This window comes from Silurus meridionalis, chromosome 2 (assembly GCF_014805685.1).
Source record: "Silurus meridionalis isolate SWU-2019-XX chromosome 2, ASM1480568v1, whole genome shotgun sequence".
Classification (NCBI taxonomy): domain Eukaryota; kingdom Metazoa; phylum Chordata; class Actinopteri; order Siluriformes; family Siluridae; genus Silurus; species Silurus meridionalis.
The window spans coordinates 11368183-11389119 of NC_060885.1; the positions used below are offsets into that span (position 1 = coordinate 11368183).

Sequence of the window (20937 nt, forward strand, 5' to 3'; positions counted from 1 at the left end):
AACTCCCACATGGTCCACTATATTTGGGAGTGTGGTTGTGGAGATTTGTGCTCTATAAGCCTCAAGAGTGTTAGTAAAGTCAGCTACTGATGTAGGGTGAGGAGGTTTGGGCTGCAGTCAGCATTCTAATTCAACCCAAAGATGTTTAATAGGGTTGAGGTTAGAGCTTTATAGCAGGTCACTCAAGATCTTCCATTCCAACTCATATCTTCATGGAGCTGTCTTTGTGCATTGGCATGCTGGAACTGGAGTTTGGGGAAGACCCAGATATAGCTGGAGTAGTCAGGCATCTCAATACTTGTGTCCATATAGTGTATATTTGTCTCGTAAGCTATTAAAGCACCAGTAAGTGTCTTTACAGCCAATTTACTTTTAGACTAAACACTGCCAAACCAATGTGCACAAAAAAATCAAATATATAAGACCTACCACAAAACTGCATAATAAATTCAACTTCTGAACTGAAATACAACACAGAACCTTTGTCATTTAACAACGACTGTCAAAATTACGAATGCATTTATAATGATTGAAGCTTTATCAGAGTTATAAAAGTGGATAGCATATTTATACTGTACAACATATGATTGTGTACTCATTATGGTTTATTCATGCTTTTAGAGACATATAAAAAACAACTAGAAAGAAATGACAGAGTGAGTCGAGAGAGAGATATTTGATGGTATGTCAGTAACTGGATGATAAATGAGAAAAACTAAAATTAAAGTAAATTGATTAGAATTATAATCTTAATCATTATAGTCATCATAATAATCATAACATTAAAAATAGAAACATATAAGTAAACAAATAAACAAACATATATTATACAAGTGATGCTGCTGCTTTTAAGAATACAAAGAATGTATATATAATAAAATGTATATATAATAACTACTTGGAAAACATGGCACTGTGATTAAGCTAATATTAAATTGTAAGACTAAATATTGGGGATATAGTATGTATTTAATAGGTTAGTAACAGCAGTTACCTGAAAGAAGGAAATCCTACAGAAAATCTACAAACCCAATCCAAAAAGTAATTGGACAATGTGCAAAATCTAAATTAAAACCTAAAAATAAAAATATGGAAAGAATTTAATTATTTGCAAATCTCATAATTCCATATTGTTACACAATAAATTAAGTTCATGTTTACCACTGTGTTGTATTATGTCTTCTGTTTGTATGCATCTGAGAACTAAGAAAAGACCAGTTGCTGAAGTTTTGGGAAAGGAATGTTGTCCCATATGTGTCTGCTACAGGATTCTAACAGTAGCTCAACAGTTATGGGTGTCCTTTGTTGTATTTTCTTGTTTTATTATGTGCCAAATGTTTTAAAATGGTCTTGACTTTACGCAGGCCAGTTCATTACCCAGACCGTTCTACTAGGAAGTCATGCTATTGTAATAAATGCAGTATGCAGTCAGCATTGTCTTGCTCAAATATGCGAGGCTTTCTTTAAAAAAAAACGTTTTTTTGGATGGAAGCATTTGTTGCCCTAAAACCTGTATACATATCGTTCGGCATTGATAGAGCCTTTCCAAATGTGCAAGCTGCCCATTCCACAGGCACTATGCACTCTTATACCATTAGAGAAGTGGTGTTTTGAACAGCGCACTGATAACAAGCCAGATGGTCCCTCTCCTCTTTAGTCTGTAGGATGTGTTGTACATAGTTTTCAAAAATAAATGAACATTTTGATTCATTTGACCACAGAACAGTTTTCCACTTTGCATCAGTACATTTGAAATGAGTTTTGGCCTTCTTCTTTGCATGATTTCCTTCACAGAACCATGTCTGTTTTGGGCCTGAGGATCACAGGCATCCAATATTGATTCTTGCCCTTGTCCCTGGTGCATAGAGATTCTTTGAGATGTTTGATGATATTATGTACTTATGTATGATATTATGTATGATGGGATATTCAGTTGTTTGGCAATTTTATGTTAAGGAACATTATTCTGAAAATGTTCCACAATTTGAAGACCCCTCTATGTATACCCTAGTATCTTACTGACCTACTGAACCTAATTGGTTGCGAAATAAAGACTATTTCAATTTAATAACACTTCCTTTTTTAAGACTTTTGTTGCCTCATCCCAGTTTTATTGAGATGTGTTGCAGTCATCAAATTCAAAATGACTTGACTTTTTCTTTAAAATAATACATTTCCCCTGTTGAAAAATGGTACGTTTTTTATGTTCTATTGTGAATAAATTATGGGTTTATGAGATTTTTACATTTTACACAGTGTCATAAACTTTTTTGGAATTAAGGTTGTACACAATGTTATAAGAGATGAATAAGTTAAAGTCTAAATTGTCATTGACAGTACATATGTACTTATAAATTATAAATGAATAAGTATAAAGCATGATGTGTATGTACAAATGACTCGATGAGGAGGGAAAAAAGAGAAATGAAGGCAAGAAGAAAGGTCAGCCATCAAGTGCCATCACTTGCAGAGCATGCATTGCGGGTAGAGGGAGGCAAAGCAGAAACAGAAAAAGCCTACATGAGAATGGCCAAGCAATTAGCAGTGGCATCGAGTGAACCCAAGAGCAAACAGCAGCCAACAACAACAACAGTCCATGGCACAGCCATCAGTATTTCCCTACATCACAACCAAACAAGCCGAATTACCTTCAGAAACAAGTTCTTGAAAGGTTTAACGACTCTCTACTCGCAAATACAGATTTCCTTCTTGCCTCTATTATCTCTTTTGCTGGAAGGAAGCCAGACAGCCAATGTTGCAGAGATCGTTTGGTTTCCATCTCCCTCATAAGTCGTCTCAGCCACAAACCAGCTCTACAGAAAAGTTGCTATTCCTCGGATTGAAATATAGCTGAACATCTTTCATAACTGCTTAAAGTGTATACTATCTGACTGTATATATGGTAATGACTGAAGTACCCAATCCTACTATATCTGACTATAAAGTGGTAAAATATTGTAAATGCTATTCCTGAAATAAAAATCTCTTCTAAATGACACTTTCCTCTAAGTTACAGCTGAGTACAAAGGTTTGCATCTATGATTAATGGATCTAAAAATAAATGGTAATATATATAGTTTTATATATTTTTATATATAAAATATATAAAAACATTATATCCTAGTGTATCCTAACATGAGAAAGTTCCTCTCCATTACTAGGTAGAGATGTAGCGATAGAAATTACAAAGTGCTACATCTCTACCCAAAGGGAGCAACACATCAGCACTTGAATCCTTTAGTCCCTCCAGCTCGCTCACCTCTTCATCTGTATGCTCTTCTTATAACAGATTAACGTCAAAAACATGAAACCCTTGTACAAATACCACTAACATCATTACAATGAACATCACCTAGACTGCTAAGTAGCCAAGCAAGAACCTCTGCAACTCATCACAACTGCATTGTATAACTGTATCACGTTCTGAAGTTTTGAATAAAGTGCTTACTGTGTCTCTACGTCTTTCAAGTTGGATTTTTCATTGAAAAGATAATGAACATTATGTGAAAATGGTGCAAGACGAAATCCCAAATCAACACTGACATAACAATCAACATATCAAATCGACAAAACAAATCAAAACAATATCATAACAAATCAAAAAAATGTTTGAAATTGATGACAATGTCCCCCTGGTCAGCTTGGTGTGAGAATATCAATAATACAGCACCAAGCAACAATTTAGCCCCAGAATCACTAAACACACTGCAGATAGGCAAACTTAAATAGACTGAACATTTTTCAGCATGAAACTTCCTTTTTAGGGCATGAGATTTACTCAAAAAATGCAATCCAAACTGATGTTTTGCTATTTTTTTGTCTAGTAGTAACATTTTAACATGCGCCATTTAAACAAAATGTTTTATTTGTGACACAGAGGAAACATAAGGCTATGCAAACCTTTGCACTCAACTGTAAACTCTCAGCACAGCAAATGCAACAGCTTAGTGGCTCTGTTTATAATCCTAAGTAAATGAAGAAACAGACATGTCTAAGGCTTTTAAATAACTCTTCCTGGCACCATGTGGTTTTATGAACTATTTGAGATCTGCAAGAAAGAACTGGAAGCTGAAGATCATGTATCTGCACTGCATGCCCTGACCACTCAATGTGCTCTGTCTATAAACTTTCTAAATCCACAATGATTTTATCCAACTACAATATATAATTCAAAGATTACACTAGCAAGTGAATTAAAAAGATACACACCTTATAATCTGTACCTATTATACTATGTGTGGTTCATTTTCATTTTTTGATATGTAAATGTTTTGTTGTGTGACCCCCTAATCAATAATCGACTCATACTGCAGAAATCGCTCAATAATACATTCCTTTTTTATTTATTATCCAGATCTTTTTTGCAGATTTCAACATTTCAACATGCAGACTTCTATTTAATCAATTTCACAAGTAAATTCAATCGAAGCAAATTGCCAAGAAACTTGCCCAGTAATTTTCAGTTAACAGTCTTACGGTTTTCATTTGCTTATTATCCTAGACTCAGATACAGAGACAGCGTGAGGAAACATTACACAACGGCCAAGACCTTCTATAAAATGTTCTACAATCAAGACAGCATCGTAAGAGTATACATCATGAACATAAAATCTGTCCATGGGGCTGTCCTGATTGAACCAACTGTCTTCTTGCTCAGTTTATCTCTCTCTCATGCTTTGACTGCCTACTTTCCACGACATCATCTGCCTTGCGCTGTCTGACCTGAGCTCTTTAGTGAGCTAAGTTAAGGATTTGGGCAGACAGGCCGTTGTGCCAGCCTTTCAGTTTGGCAAAACGAGGGCCTTTAACTCCTGCCTCAAATATTTCCCTGTGGCATGAAGAAAGATATAGAGGAAAAAAAGAGACAGACAAGAAACAGAAGAAAGGTGTGAATTAGGGATGATGACCTCCACTCCAAGATCACTGTCCAAGATCAGCAAGTGTTTAAATACACTGAACATCCTGAAACATTGGCCTTTAAATCTGAGGCCATACTATATCTTACATGTGAGATTGTATGACTGTTTAAATTTGACAAATGTCACAGAAGCTACATTCTAACAGGTTATTTAATGGTTCTTTGTATAGATTAAGATTCTTAGTGTTTAATTCTGAGAAAGTGTAGAATGTTAATGTATTGTGAAAGTAATGTGCCAATCCTTTCTATTAAAGCTAAACTATACCTTTTTAGTAAGATTGTTTGTTGACATTTACTTCTAAGTAAAAGTAAAAGGTTTCTAGTTTTGACCTCTTTCTTTCTCCAAGAGGAACCGACAAAGAACCACCAGCTCATACAGTACAAAGCTGCAGGAATTATAAAATGTGTGTTGGGTTGATATAATATGATGATGTTTGTTTAAATGAATTTCAGCACAGAGAGGGGTCAGGCTAGTCCAGGTCAGTCCTTCAGGTTTCGAATCAGGATTTATCTCAAGGGTCAATAATTCGATGACTTTTGCCACCAGGTGCTGCTGCTAGCTGCCTACCTCGCTCTTGTAAGAGCTTCCTCATCTGGGTCTTGCACTGCAAAAGAAAAAAAAAACAAATGATAGAAGAATATTAGAGAACAGTCATCCTTTACCAATCTGTGTATTGTTTAAATAAAGATTTAACCTTCATGCTTTGTTGCATCGACACCCATCCCCCCCACCCCCACCCGAATTATTCAATCAATATTAACGCATGAATATAAATGATTAATTACTCAATTATAATGCATTGTAATTTCAGGTTGTGATCTTTATCAGGCACTTCTCCCTTTATTACAAATTATATATCAATATCTTAAAAATAAGGTGCATTTAACTTACATAATAGTATTCTCTAAATCACTATACACTCAACAGAATAATGATTAATTACTAAAAAAAACACTGTTTATATCATTTAACTTTTAGCAATGACTGCTAACAGTTTCCTGTTGTGAACAGAACATGAAGGTTAAATGGTGTGTTTGTTTTTGGAGAGCACACTCACTGTATTCAGTGCCGGTGATGTGGGCGAGGAGGCGGAAGGACTTGGACTGCAAGTGTGCAGCTCTCCGTGCCCACTCAGCAGGCTCTAGCACTTCTCCGCTGGCATTCACAGCCTGATACACTGGGGAAGCACTGTCTATAACACGCTCTTTAACAGGCAGACTACTGTAACCACAGAGAGAGCCATGACCATAAAGCACACAAACCTCAGCCAACACAGCCTGAGGTTTATACAGTATGAGTGTACTGTGTGAATGGGTTAACTGCAAAAAGGTCCTTTTGTGATATTTATCAATTAGGGGTTTTTTTCCAACTGGATATTAGTAGTTGTTATATTTGTTTCTAACAAAAATAAAGTTACCAGCGTTATCTGCTTTCAGACCTTTGATTTTTTTTTAAAGGGAAAAGGCAGCACTCTCTAGCATAAGCCGACAAACATGGGACATCATTGCTTTCTAAACAGCGGAAGCTTGTCTACAGTATCACTAACAGTACAAACATTTAGTTAGCTTCAAACTCTTGCCCAGAAGGATGACAGAGAAGAGCAGTGATATTGTGGTTCCCACATATATTTTTTGACATACATAAGTGAATCAAATCATCTCACAAAGTAGCCAAAGTGACCAAAGCCCATTTCAACAGACCTTTCTAAAGTATTCTAATATTCTATAAATTTACAGTTCCCAAGTATTGCAACAGAAAAGTGGTCAACATATCAATTAATGAATGCAACATCCACAGCCAACAGATGGGAAATTGGATTATTTTTCCCTAATCTACATCTTAAGATGAGTGTATGTTCTCATGAGCAACATCAAGTATGCAATCAAGTATGAACCTCAGGTTAAGATGAGGATATAAGGGAGGCTTTGAGATGAGGTTTGTAACATGTCGAATTGCATGAGAAAAAGAGAAAGAGAGAGAGAGAGAGAGAGAGAGAGAGAAAGAGACTGCACTTTAGGGGAAGTATTTGATGAATACATGAATTGAGCTACTTACGGAAGAGAAGTGCCAGAGAGAGCCTCATCGCTGGGAAATATCACCCAGCCAAGGCAGCAGAGGGGCACAGAGGGACAGCAAAAGGAGCAAAGAGGAACAGCAGAGGGGCAGCAGAGAGAGGGTGGAGCCATGGATGAACATGATTGAGGAGGGGCAGAGTGTGCAATGAGATGGACATAACTGACCTGCCATATTGACATTTATGACAATGTTCTGAAAATCACCCTACAGTATTCCCTCAGCAAGAACCATTATATACCACATACATACAGTCTTAGGAAAAGGCTTTCTTTATAGGATCTTTGAACAGGTTATGATTACAAACTTTCTAAAAGGGTTTTTACTAAGAAACCTACTATCAGAGATGATTTCTCAAGGGTTCTTTGAATATTTAAGGGTTCTGTTTTACATAAAGGAACCTACCATTTTTTTCCTATACACTTTAATACACCTTTAAACTTAATACTAACACAACTAGCAAGACAGAAGCTCAAACGTAAAAAAGACATGACCTTTCAACCAAAAGCCATTTTACCAAAAAAATTATCATAATTTTCACTGAGACATGTTAACTTCTTTTTAATTTTAAACTTAGTTTACTAGAGTCTATGTGAGTTTGTGTTATCTTGCTTTTGCACAACTCCACAACTTATTCTATTCAAGTCGTTTGAAACCAGGAAATCTATACTAGCAGTAAAAGTTTTGGACAAAACTCTTTACCACTATTTTAGAATAACAGTAGTTAACAACACAAATGCAGTTACAAACTGAGCAAGAAACAAGCTAAGCAAGTAAAGAAAAATGTGAAAACACATTTTGATTGACAAAATTATGTGCATAATAAATGCATAAAATACATAGGCATTAGCAAAACATTTTTCATAATTTGTCTTAGAAATTTTTACCATAAGCCTTTATCAAAGATTCTTCAAAGGCATTGAAAATATACACAAAACTGCACAACTAACAAATATCCACAAAAACTCAGAGTAGATGCAACAATACACTTGAACACATGTAACTGGAGACTACAGCTAATGTTCCCACTAACGCACTATACACACAAAGCAACACGAAATCTTAATAAACCCGATCAGGATTCCTCGTATACAAACTACACGATCAACAGAGAAGAATGAGTATGAGAGAAAGGTAATGACAATCTTGATAGAAATCTTCAGCACATAGCAACAGCTGAACCAAGCACAGCTATTTGACAAGCACATAGGGAAGGATAGCTCATGCAAGCAAGAGAGAAAAGATACAGTAAGAGAAAGGTAAGTCAGTGCATTTGGTCTTACCCGGACATTTCAGCCCCTCTGGCCTGAGACTGACCAGCGATTGCATCCATGATGGCATCCTGCGAGTACATGCTAATTGGAGTGTTGTACTGAGCATGGATGATGGTGGCCTTTCCTCCTGGCCCCTTCACCTCAATGGGCTTGTTGGTGGAAAGAGCCGTGTCCTTCAGGGCAATTGGGTTGAAACTGGGCATGTACTCATTGCTGTGAAGTTGGAGTTAGATGGATGTGGGGAAAAGATTACAAAAGAGGGGGAAAAGTGGGATGAAGTGGGAGCAAGCCAGAAAAGAGGTGATCTACTGATGTCTAGAAGGTAAGACATGCAGGAAAGAAAGTGTAAAAAGTGCTTTTGCAGAAAATGAGGCGTTAAAGGAGCTACAGAGCCAAATTGTGTAGAAGGTAATCTGATTTAATGTTTCATTTATTCATAATATGAAATCAATAGTGTCATTTAGACATGTCAGTATTCTAACCAAAAACTAGAGTTGACACAATCAGGTACGGTGCAAATTATATGTCCAAATGAGCATTACAATGCATATAATTTAGCTCCTTTAAATACCACAATAAAAAAAAAGATTCCTGCACATGTCAACTAACAACCATAAATTCTGGCCTTAACTTTTTGTCACAACATTGTATCAGTCTATGTCTTCATCATGCTGGCCACAACAAATGATCTGAATTTAAGCTCTGAATATGACAAACATGCAGCTACAGAGATCATCACTCTATTCATTCTACAGTCCTGCCATTCCTAAGCACAGCACGACACAACACAGTGCCACACACTGACATACATGAAGCACAGACTGGTATGAGCCACACAAATTTGCCTTTCTCAATAAAAGCAAAAATTAATCGCAGATTCTCAGAATTTAACTGACAAAACACACAATGCTGCACAAAAATCAAGAACCTAAACACGGCACAGACATGCACAATAACAGCACAGCACTACACCACTCAGTGGCATGGTACTAACTTGATTGGCATGTTGGTAATAACCTATGGTGGCAGAAATAAAGAGAGAAAGAAAGGAACAACAACAATAAAAACATCTGTTAACATCTGTTAAGTGAGTCACAATCTGATATTGTGTCTGAATCTTTTCCTTATTCAATATATGCTTCATTACTTAAGGTGCCACCATTTTGTAGTGGTGGCTGAAGTTTTTGTTGGCAAATTATATTCTCTGGATATTTTACTATAAAATCAACCATTATACACTACTTCTACACTACAGTGGACTCTATATGGCTTAAAGGTTGTGGACACCTAATTATCAAACTTTTTAAAAATTCTTCTTCAAACTGTTACACCAATTTGAGAGCAGACAATTAGACAGAATGTCTACAGAATGTCCCTTGGAGTCAAAATAGTTGTGTGGCCTGCACAGATCCCTGACCTCAACCCCACAGCACATTTGGGGTGACCTGAATTGACAACTGTTCCCTGGCCTTTTGACCTGAAATCAATGCCATATCTGAAAAACTGAATAAGCAAATACCTAAAGCCAGCGACTAAATCTGGCATGGGATGTTTAAAAACATGCAGTGTGAAGGTCAGGGGTCCACAAACTTTAGGCCAAATAAGTGCAGAAAGATTTCTGTTCTCTTGAAAAAAGAACTGCTTCTGCCGGCCCCCAGTATAGTGTTCTATATAGAACAGTCTGTTTTCTAGTAATTGGGAAAGTGATTTTAGACAGAGCAGGATGCTGAACAAAATTTTCTCAAGGAATTAGTCAAGATCTGATAGAAACTTGTGGACAACAGAGGGTCAAACAAAGTTGCTACTAGGCTATAAATCTAAAATATGTGTAGTGTACCTCATACAATTAGCAACGCTATTGCCTCATGATGTAAACAGAGTCATTGAGCTACACTAATCTACAAGCACATATTTAAGAAAAAGGGTGCAATGTTTAAATAACATTAATCATTGCTTAAAGGGTAAACTCAAGAGGTTGAGCTGTGAGAGTGAGAGGAAAGGAGGATATACTGCTTTGACAGCTAGACACCTGAAACTTGACAATCCATTGCCTTTTATAGAGAGAGATGTAACAGGTGTCTCTCTCTCTCTCTCTCTCTCTCTCTCTCTCTCACTGCACTAATCTCTTTAGACTGGAACAGAAATGGCAGATCTCAGTGTTTTTTATAGAACAGTAACCTCATACACTTTAAGTGTACAGAAACAGTTTATATTTTACAGGAAAGTAAAATGATCTTAGTGCTTCATTTAGTAAATCAGTAAGTGCCTGTTTGTGCCATGGTGCTACACTTTATGGCCAAGGTTTGTGGACACATGTATAATAAACCCAGAAGTGCTTGATGAACATCCCATTTTGTTGTTATAATAACCTCCACTTGTCCAGTAGAGCTTTCCACTCAAAATTGGGGCATGGTTTAGGGGATTTTTGCTCATTCAGCCACAAGAGTATTAGTGAGGTAAGATGCTGATTTTAAGCCAGAAGGTCAGGGGTGCAGTTAGCATTCCCACAAGTGTTCGGTGGGGTTCAGGTCAGACCTCTGTGCAGACCACTCAAATTCTTCCACTCTGACCTTGGCAAACCATGGCTTTTGGAGAATGCTTTGTGCACAGTAACACTGCAATGTTGACATATGTTTCAGTGTCTTTAGTTCCAGTCAAGCAAAATGGTGATTCTTGAGCACACAAAACATCCCAATACAGTTGTATTCGTTTAACATTGTGGCACCAGTTTAGAAGCGGTCAACATATGGGTATGATAGCCAGGTGTCCACAAATTTTTTTGCTGATAAGGTAAGATATAATCTACACTCAAACACTTTTTCGGTAAATCATCAATAAATATTAATTTATAATAATACAATTCCGAAACTATAACATAAATTCCAATAAATAAATAATAATAAAAAATGCCAAAGCTGTTCAGCGAACATATGACAGAGAATGGACAAAGGAAAGATAATGCGACCATATGAAGTAATCATTTTCTTGTTACTAATAATGACACTCAGCAATTTTTTCACAGATTTGCAAATAAATGTAACTGTTTAGATATGAAAACAAATAAATATCTGTTAAACCAATCCAGTGAGCACTCAATTGTCAGAATGAAGTGACCATTACTGTTATCACTTGTGGAAGTGCATTGTCCAGAGTATATCTGTCCCAAACACACCAAATATTGTATCTGGTTAACAAACATTAATGTCTTCATCGTGCCTTAATGGTGTGCTAACATTTGTACTCTATTGTAGAATAATGACATATGTAGAATATTAGACCTTGAGATCAGTGCCAAAGTGTCCAGAAGGTGGTCTATTAACTAGGCTTTGGTAGCTTTGCAGTAAATATTATTTTTGGTATATTCAAATTCAGATGGAAATAAATGGTCTGCTGAGATCAGATTGTAGAATGTATTCATTATTGTGGTCAGTATAGCCTCCAGTCTAGATAGTGTAGATAACTGCCTTTTGTAAAACATTGGTTTGTCAGAACACCTGTTGGAAAGCTGCCTGCAAGAGTGTGTGGTGTGAACACATGACCCTGGCATGAGTGAACACAGGCCTGATGAAAGTTCATGGCCTAAACATTATGGGAACCACTGCTGTATCAAATTACTGCTTTTCACACCGCTGTCATCCTTCTGTCACATAACACATGCCAGTTAGCAGCCAGGTGGGTCAAACCACTTGCCTCAAATTTATTAAAGATATTTATATCCTAATTAGGAAATATGTACAAAGACAAGTGTATGAACATTGCATTTCTTGAATTCGCTTCAGCATCATAACCAATCATGCTGATTTGTTTGTTAATTCCCCATTAACATTTCAAGTATTCAGTCAGATGACCTAAATATTACCACAGCCTCACCTAGCTACTGGCATGTTGCATGTACTTAATATACCTGCTTACATACCACAGTGGCTCGCCTGAGCCCAAGCTTTTAGCTCTCTCCTGAAGCATGGTCATTTCTCTCAGCGTTTCTGCTGAGTACAGTCCAATTGGGGAGTTATACTGCTGTCTCTTTTGTGTGCTAGAGGACTGCCTGGGTTCCTGTGTGTTGCAGTGGTAGGAGTTTGTTTCAGGACAGGTGGAAAGATCACCATTGATTTGATAAGGAAGGCCCTTAAAGAAGGAGACACATGGATAAAAAGGGGTAAAGAGGAGACCTATGTGTGTAGTTCTCAAACACGGAGCCCCAAGGGAGTTTGTAATTTGATCATTAAAAAAGGAATTGTGGTGATCTTTACTTATACCTAACATAATTATTACTGTAATATATTTAATATTGCAGTAAGCTGTTATATTTTATAATTTAAGTGCTATAGTTATAAGGCTCGATTAACATAGAAATTTCACTATGAATCCAACCACTGTTAAGATGATGAAATCAAACTGTACACTTCCAGAATGGTTTTGTGCCATTTGTGTCTCCAAATAAATTACATTTATGTATGTAAATATTCGTTTTTTAATTTGGAAGAAAAATACATTTTAAACCGACATTGAACTTCTGATTGGAAGGTTGTAAGTTTCACAACACAACCAAGCTGCCACTGTTGGGCCCTTAATATAATCCATCATCTGCTCAATAGTATAAACATGAGATGATTGTCACCCTGGTTGAGGGAAAAAGTAAATGTGTTTCATAAACCTGAAACATTAATAAGAACTGTATTATGTATCAGTATTATAGGTTTAAAATCTAGTCATCACAATGCTTTTTTAAATTTTATTTTAAAGTGTAAAGCAGTAAAGTGTGAATCTATATCATATATCATGCTTGAAAAACATCCTTGAGTCATCAATTACAGGTTATAAAAAAATACACATTCAAGTGTCCCATAACAATCACTCTGCTGTGTTTCCTGAACACATTAACAACTATTACATATTTGGATTTATCAAGTCACATGTTGAAAAAAAGCAGTTGCATGTGAAATGAAAAAGTGATCTCATTCCCCATTCACCTCTCATTGGTTTTCAATGATATTGTAATGTGATATAAAGTCACTCGTCTTACACAAATTATAAATTGAAAATTATGTCACACAAATGATAGATTATAGAATTAATTACTAATTTTAAAAAGGCACAATATTGCATTTAATGTATTTGCTAATTCCATGTAATGTTAAACAAACTGGTTTGCTGAATAGACTGCACATTGTTTTGCCACCACCGGAGGTCATTATTAGCATTATCAGATTTTCCACAAATGTTGACACAAGAAAACTGACATTTCACAAAAAAATACATATATTCTTGTAAAATTTGTGTACACAGAGGCACATGGTCAGCTCTTACTATCCTGAAAGGATGCTTCTGTGTTAGCCTGTGGTTATCACATACCTTCTGGTGAGGGATGACAGGAATCAAAGTGTCGATTCTTGGTGCAGTCATAGAGACAGGGATTGGACGCTTTGACCTAAAGCAAAACAGATGTTTGCCAGAGTTCATTCGCTGCATGAGACACAAAGCTGATTGAAAAAGCAATCTCCATGACATTACTCATTCTGATCTTAACGAATGCAGTACCAAGAGAATAGAGACAGAACTGAGGACACCTAAATAATGTTACACATCCCCTACAAGGTGTAATATCTAGGAGAACTTAAAGCTGCAAACTCATTTCGACAAAGTGAGCTAGAAAGGACTTTGGGAGATCTTTCCAGCCAGACTCTACAATTTGTTCTCACAGCATGTTACCATGTCCCCATCCTTTCAGTGTGGACAGTGGGATACATCTAAAACTATAATCCACATCCCACAGAGCACTGGAAGTTTCACATTAAAAACAAAAAAGGCAGACACCACCACACTCCAGAATGTGAATGTTTCAGGCTGTTGTTTCGTGTGTATGTGTGTGTATGTGTGTGTGTGTGTGTGTGTGTGTGTGTGTGTGTGTGTGTGTGTGTGTACTGTATGCATCAATATATACTGTACATATATACCCTCCACTCTTCTGGGAAGATGTTACACTAGTTACTATTTTGGAGTGTGCTTGTGGAGTTTTGTGCTCATTCAGCCACAAGGGTGTTAGTAAATTCAGATATTGATGTAGGGTGAGGAGGGCTGGGGTGCAGTCAGTGTTTCCTTCATCCCAAAGGTTTTAAATAGGGTTAAGGTCAGAGCTCTATAGCAGGACACTCGAAATCTTCTACTTCAACCCATGTAAACCACATCTTCATGGAGCACAGCGGCATTGTAATGCTGAAAGAGATTTGGGTATCCTAGTGCAAGGGAAAAAATGTAATGCTACCACTTCCAAAGGAATACTATCCAATTATGTGTCTCAAGTTCTAAGGTAACAGTTTGGGGAAGAAACGTGGTTCATTTAACAGGTGATTTAAACATATACTACAGAAATTGTAAATAGAGACTTCACAATGAAGCAGGATTGTTTCTGCTATTTTCACTCAGTGTGTCTCTGATTGTGTCTCCACATTATATCTGTCCCATTAAACTGAAGTGCCAGAGGCATAGCTAATTTGTTAAAAGGAAACATGAAAAAATGAAACTCCTGTGACCTTTATCTGGCAAAACACTGCACAATGTTTTATTAATACATTTACACAACACATTTACTGCATTTGCAGCTATCTGAGAGACCTGATAGTGAAAAAGATGGTGGAGGTTGCCATCAGTTTCATTTTCTGTTTCTACAAATATAGTAAAGTCAGTTAAGAATAACCTTATTAGGAGGATTAAAAAAAAAAAGGGTGAGCAGCTATTTACCCAAAATGAAAAAAGCAAATATATTGCAATAAAATGAAAAAGAATGCTAAAATAAAGCTGTAAACACAATAAAAATGTGGAAATATTAAACCATGTACTGTAATATAAAATAAAATATTTGAATGTAGAACAGATTGATCAAAGTGAAGCACTTTTTCATATGAGTTCTAGGGTTAAGTGAGAGAATGAGTGGTTGTTTTAACCCCTCAATCCTTCATAAAAGAGGATTATAAAAGCACCCTAGTATTGTCTTGGTTGGTTTTTTATTTTGCGGCATTTATGAACTTATCTTCTAAAAATCAGCAAGTCACCGAGCCAAACTTGTACTTCAATAACATCACCAGATTCATACTTTTTAATTCTCCTGTCTGTATTTGCATGATAAACACCCCCACGTGACACACATGCACATATACACACAGACGTGAAAAAAATACTGGCACCATCATACATAAAAAAATGTAAAGAGCAATTTAAACTTTTCTAAGTAATACGATATCATATATTTGACTAGGGCTTATTGATTTTATATGATTTGATTAGGGTCCATAAAAATAATTGTCAGCTCTATCCTTTATCAAAAGATATAAATATAAATATATATATATATTGCACTGCTCATGGGATTGCACCTAAAAATCTATAATAGAATAGTCTTTATTCACATATACTTTACAACACAGCACAGTGAATTTCTTTTTTCGCATATCCCATCTAGCTTATTACTCTTCTAAATTATACACACATATGTAACACACAGACACATACAATACCATTGCAGGATGTTTTACCTGGTCATGGTAAGGGCCAGGTTAAAGTTGGCACTCTTGATTTTATTCTGAGCCTCCAGGTGAGTCATCCCCTCAGTGCTGACACCATCGATGGCTACGATGATGTCACCCTGGCTCAGGTTGCCTGAAGCTGCTTTGCTCCCAGGAGTGATCTATGGAAAGACAGCAAAACGGTTATCAACATATTTCCATATCAACAGTTGCTATAACAAGTTATTATAACAATGTTTTAATTTCCCATACATTTCTTTGCTAACAATCGACAATGGCACTGAATCAATACCATTTTGATAAAAGGAATAACACTGTAAATTACACAGCAATCCATAGCAGCAGAATGATGCACATGATGCTGTGTCAATAATCATGTTTTCCCCAAAATTGGATTGAATATAGTTAAAAAACAAAAAAATGTATCATCATCTCCATCACAACTATAAACTTAACAAAGAACAGGCCACCTATATATCTATCTCCATATTATCCTTTGTGTTAACCTGTTTCACATTCACATCTCTATACAGAAAAATAACAAACACTAAATAAAACAATCAGGGCATAGGATTTTATAACCTTTTTTTTTACTGTTATCTAATGTGTATGGCTTTGTATTAAGCTCAAGCAATAAAACACAGCATATGAAACAACATCATGCTACCATGCTTAAGTCATATTATTATAAATATACTGGATAATCAGATACAAGTGTCTGTGTGCTGACATTTCTCTTTAAATCTATTATATCATTGGGCTTTTGGTTGGGTATTTCTGTCACCACAGCATTCCCTTTGCTAAACCGAGTCCACTCATTCTCCCAGGTTGTGTAGTAAGGGCAGGGTTTATAATAGCTATTGTATCTGTAGTATAAATCGGAATGGATTGTTACAACCAGACTATAACTGATTTTATTTTCTAGGGGTTTTTTTTGTTTGTTTTTGGTTGTTTTGCATCTATTGATTTGTAGAACATTTTGTTTGTACTATAAGTGATTTATAAACAGATTATGGGCTTCAGTAGCAGCTCAGAGCTGGTGTAATTTGAATAAAAACTTTAAATTGTACTTTGTCTAAGGATGTACGTCTAATTAGTAAACAATCGTGCAACTGAATGTATATGTGAATTGTAGGACAATATTGAAATATCAAGCAACAGGTCAAAATACAGTAAAAAGTCTGACATAAGCTTCTAATAAGCATATGATAACTAATATAATAGTGGCGTCTCCATTTTTTACAACCCAAAGACTCCACAATCATACTCACTTAATTTTTAATGCCTGAAAAGACCAACCATACAGTCCTGAAATCACAAGTTTCCTGTGTAACCTAGATAAAAATTCGGTGCACCAGAATCCCCTAAAGAAGCAAACAAATGTCTTTCATGTTGTTTCACCTTCAGTGATTTGTAAATGTTTTCAGGTGTTTCTTGTATATTGCCACAAACACAAAAAAACCTACGTCTAGGTATTTACTTTCTTCAAGGTTTTTTCGTAGTGTGTTCATCTTGTATCAGTTTTCTCCTGGTCTAGCTCGCTTCCATTGTCCATACACAATACTGGAAATAAGACTACTACCGCTTGTAAAAATTGTTTCTGCTTGAAAGAAAGGGAAGTGCTGATTTCACTCTACTGAATGCAACACTCTGTCTGATCCCCTTTCACTTTAATACTTACAGGATAAAGGATAAGATTTCCAGACATATGACTCCATCACATACACATGCTTGACACAAATAAATCTACAAAAAACATGGACAATTTATTGTCCCATATATATGATGCAATTTAGTCCTACATGTCACTTTGGATGGGGTTTATCTTTCATTTTCCAGATGTGTGTATGTGCAGTCTAAGAAAATAATATTGAAATCTAAGTTATACTCTTTTAATGATTATATTACCCACCTCCCCATGTAAAACCAATCTAATCCAAAAATGTACAGACTGAGTGGTTTTGACATGCACATATATTTGTCCTTCTTATTGTCTATAGAATACTATTTAAAGCATCACATGCCAAGCTATCAATACAAACCTTGTAAAAATAAAGGAAGAACAGCAAAATTGTCTAAAAACTCCTCCTAGCCAGATACATGCAGTTAAATAACTGTTTTTGGCATTTATCTGTGGATGATAGACAGAAATACCTAAAGCCTGAAATAGAAATCTATGCAGGGAATCTCTTACACTAGGTCTAATTTGCAGGGGAAATTTTTCGTTTCAGGCCAACAGAGCTCACTGGATCAGTCCTGGGACTAACCACATGACCTGTTTTATAGAGAACATTCACCCTCAGTGTTATAAATGTCATATCTAATTGACTCTTGGAGCAGACTGAGACTTCTGACATCTATGTAAAGGTTACTATGGTGACAATAGTGTAGTGCTGCTGGGGACATTGATGCCTTCTGGCTAATGACTCTGTCCCTTAGAGGAATGTTTCTGGAACCCTCGGGATGACCTCATGCAGGTGCATGATATGAGATCCTGAATTTCTCTGACAGATCTCATCATGTGGCAGCTCATTCAATAGTTTGGTTTTGCTTGGATACACAGGCGAGCACTTTAATATCTAAGGGTGCTTGCATTTTTTGAAGCACATGTTGCACTTAAAACCAGGTCCAAAACTGCTTATAAGAATTACTCGAGCCGCCGGCAAGCAAAACCTTGTGCGGTTCAATACTTATAAATAAAACAATAAAAGCAAACACATGCTTTATAAAGTGCGTAAGCAACCATGTTCTCTAATCTCTAAATCTTCCTGTCCTTGCAAAAAGGTTATTACCAATAAATCAAAAACTTGAGAACTCAGATACATTTGCACGTGTAATGTGAAGCCAAATCATATTAACTTGACACTGTGCTTTCTAACTGGTTTAGCCAAATTAACAGGGTGAGGAAAACCGAAAGTAACGTGTAACAACAACGGCTCGGAAAGGATTATCGACACTGGCTCACAGTTTAACTCTCTGCGCTCAGCTCATTCCAGATGATGCCTGTGTGAATGGGTGGCTGATACGCCAGTTCAAATCTCCTGTTCCCTCACAAACACACACAAAAGATCTGTTCTCTGTGCCAAGAAAAGCAAAGAGGGTGAAAGTAGGCTAGTGAGAGAAAAGGTAATGAGAGGACATACAGACAACTAATAAGACAAAGGTTGGGGGTTGGAGTGTGAGGAAAACTGTTTATGATATCTGACTTCATTATTATCGCCTGTTGTTAAGACAGAAGAGTGGGATTAAAGAAGATGAGCTACTGGATTAATGTTAAATTCATGCCAGTACATTGTGTCTACATATCTGAGGGAGTGCACATAACTGACATTTAAATCTGATACTAGGGTACCAAAGATTGGTTTAGTCTAAGGTAGTCATAAGAATGAACATCTATATAAGGGGGGGTGAGTCAAGATGTACAGTATGATTGGACAGTTATTTCACCGTTTAAGATTCTGATCAAAATACTATTAATTCTATTATCTGTAATTTGGTAAATCAACTAAATCAGTGGATTAGAGACTTTGTGTGCCTGTTTGTGACCTTTTTTTTTATTTTTATAAAATAAGATTATTAATATTAATAATAATAATAATAATAATAATAATAATAATAAATAGATTTATTCTGTTTCCTTTTGGTTTCTGGTATACACACAAACATGTAAAAGTTGAATATAGTACACAAAATGCCTTATTCTAGTTTATTATACTACGATAAACTGAAAGCGTAACACCCATACACCCACTTAGTCTTAAGTTTAAAATTAAGCTAAACATAACGTAGAATAAAATAGACATAGAGATAATGTCTAGCTAAAAACTATATAAAACTTTGCGAACAAGCTTTTTAATGATATATTCACCACAGAGAGGATGGCACAGGCTGGTTTGCCTGGGTATGGGAGCTTACTGTTGATATATATAACTCTCCAATAGAGCTGAGCTGACCTTCAGCAGTGTACTAAAAACAACTGTGCCTGTCAGCACACTCAGCTATTGGCTCTCGTGGCACAGTCCAGGCCGGGAGTGGTTGAAGAGCTGCTGCTATTCAGGTGGTCTCTTTAGGATACGCTAACATAAGCAGCATGTTATCTAATGACTGTCTGGAATGGCTGGAATCACAGAATATAGAGCATACTGTATTGCACTGAAGATAGAAGATATACATACTAATAATAAAATACAGACTATATTGTATATTTTAAAAAATTAGTTCAGTCTGCAAAAGCTTTAAAGCTATAAAGTTTGGAAAAAGACTTAGCATTCATGCCTTTGGTATGGGTTGTTTTCAAGAATATTGATGGATAATGTTATTAGTGCAATAACAGAAAGATTACAGCCCTGAACAATGAATAAACGTTTCCAAAAAGGTTTTCTTGTGCATTTTTCTTTATTATTATTATATATATATATTTTTTCATAAGAATTATTTTTACATTATTTACCAGAGTAAAAAATGTGTTAACATATTGCCTGACTAATAATAAAACAGGCAAATGGATAAAGAAATAGATTCATTAGTTTGTGGGTAAAAAGAGGTGTGAATGGGAGCAGAAGTGTGATTAAAGCATTCTATCTATCTATCTATCTATCTATCTATCTATCTATCTATCTATCTATCTATCTATCTATCTATCTATCTATCTATCTATCTATCTATCTATCTATCTATCTATCTATCTATCTATCTATCTATCTATCTATCTTCCCAGAAACGTTCCTCTTGCCCACATCAATCTCTTGACCAATCCTTTTAAACTTTATTTTGTTTCAATAGATTCCCTGCACTTTTGCTTGAATTTATTTCCCAAATATCAAGTAAATCACATCAATTCTTCATCCTTCCCCAAATATAGTCTCCGCTTGCTGTGGAAAGAAAGGCACAAGGATCTCGATTCATGATGCATTGCCACATACTAAACAGTCAATATACAGCCACATTTGGAAGTGTCTCAAATCTAATTAGAAAAGTTTATATTTTGTGTCACTTTAGTCTGGCTTTGTGAATGTAGCCTAATACACCGATCATAAAAGCAAACCTATCCACATGCTATTCATTCATTACAGACTTCTAATAGATGCGGGCCTCCCTGAAGGAATGTATGAATGCATAAAATCTGATCTTCATTTCTTTTTGGAAACCGAA

The 20937-nt window shown here is 36.0% G+C and overlaps 1 protein-coding gene across 4 annotated transcripts in view; it reads right to left on the reverse strand.

Annotated features, from left to right (window-relative positions):
* ldb3a (LIM domain binding 3a) overlaps positions 1 to 20937 on the reverse strand; it is a 40030-nt gene that overhangs the window by 8438 nt on the left and 10655 nt on the right. Inside the window, exons 3-10 of one of the 4 annotated variants that reach the window (XM_046870962.1) lie at positions 15796 to 15947; positions 13619 to 13694; positions 9261 to 9283; positions 8276 to 8479; positions 6975 to 7004; positions 5977 to 6140; positions 5487 to 5523; positions 4317 to 4828 (exon numbers count right to left, since the gene is read on the reverse strand). In XM_046870962.1, coding sequence (XP_046726918.1) covers positions 4732 to 4828; positions 5487 to 5523; positions 5977 to 6140; positions 6975 to 7004; positions 8276 to 8479; positions 9261 to 9283; positions 13619 to 13694; positions 15796 to 15947 — 783 coding nt within the window. In that variant the 3' untranslated portion in view covers positions 4317 to 4731. Of the gene's footprint in view, positions 1 to 4316; positions 4829 to 5486; positions 5524 to 5976; positions 6141 to 6974; positions 7005 to 8275; positions 8480 to 9260; positions 9284 to 12182; positions 12392 to 13618; positions 13695 to 15795; positions 15948 to 20937 lie in introns of those variants that run through there. The other 3 variants (XM_046870953.1, XM_046870970.1, XM_046870976.1) reach the window with 3 other exon arrangements.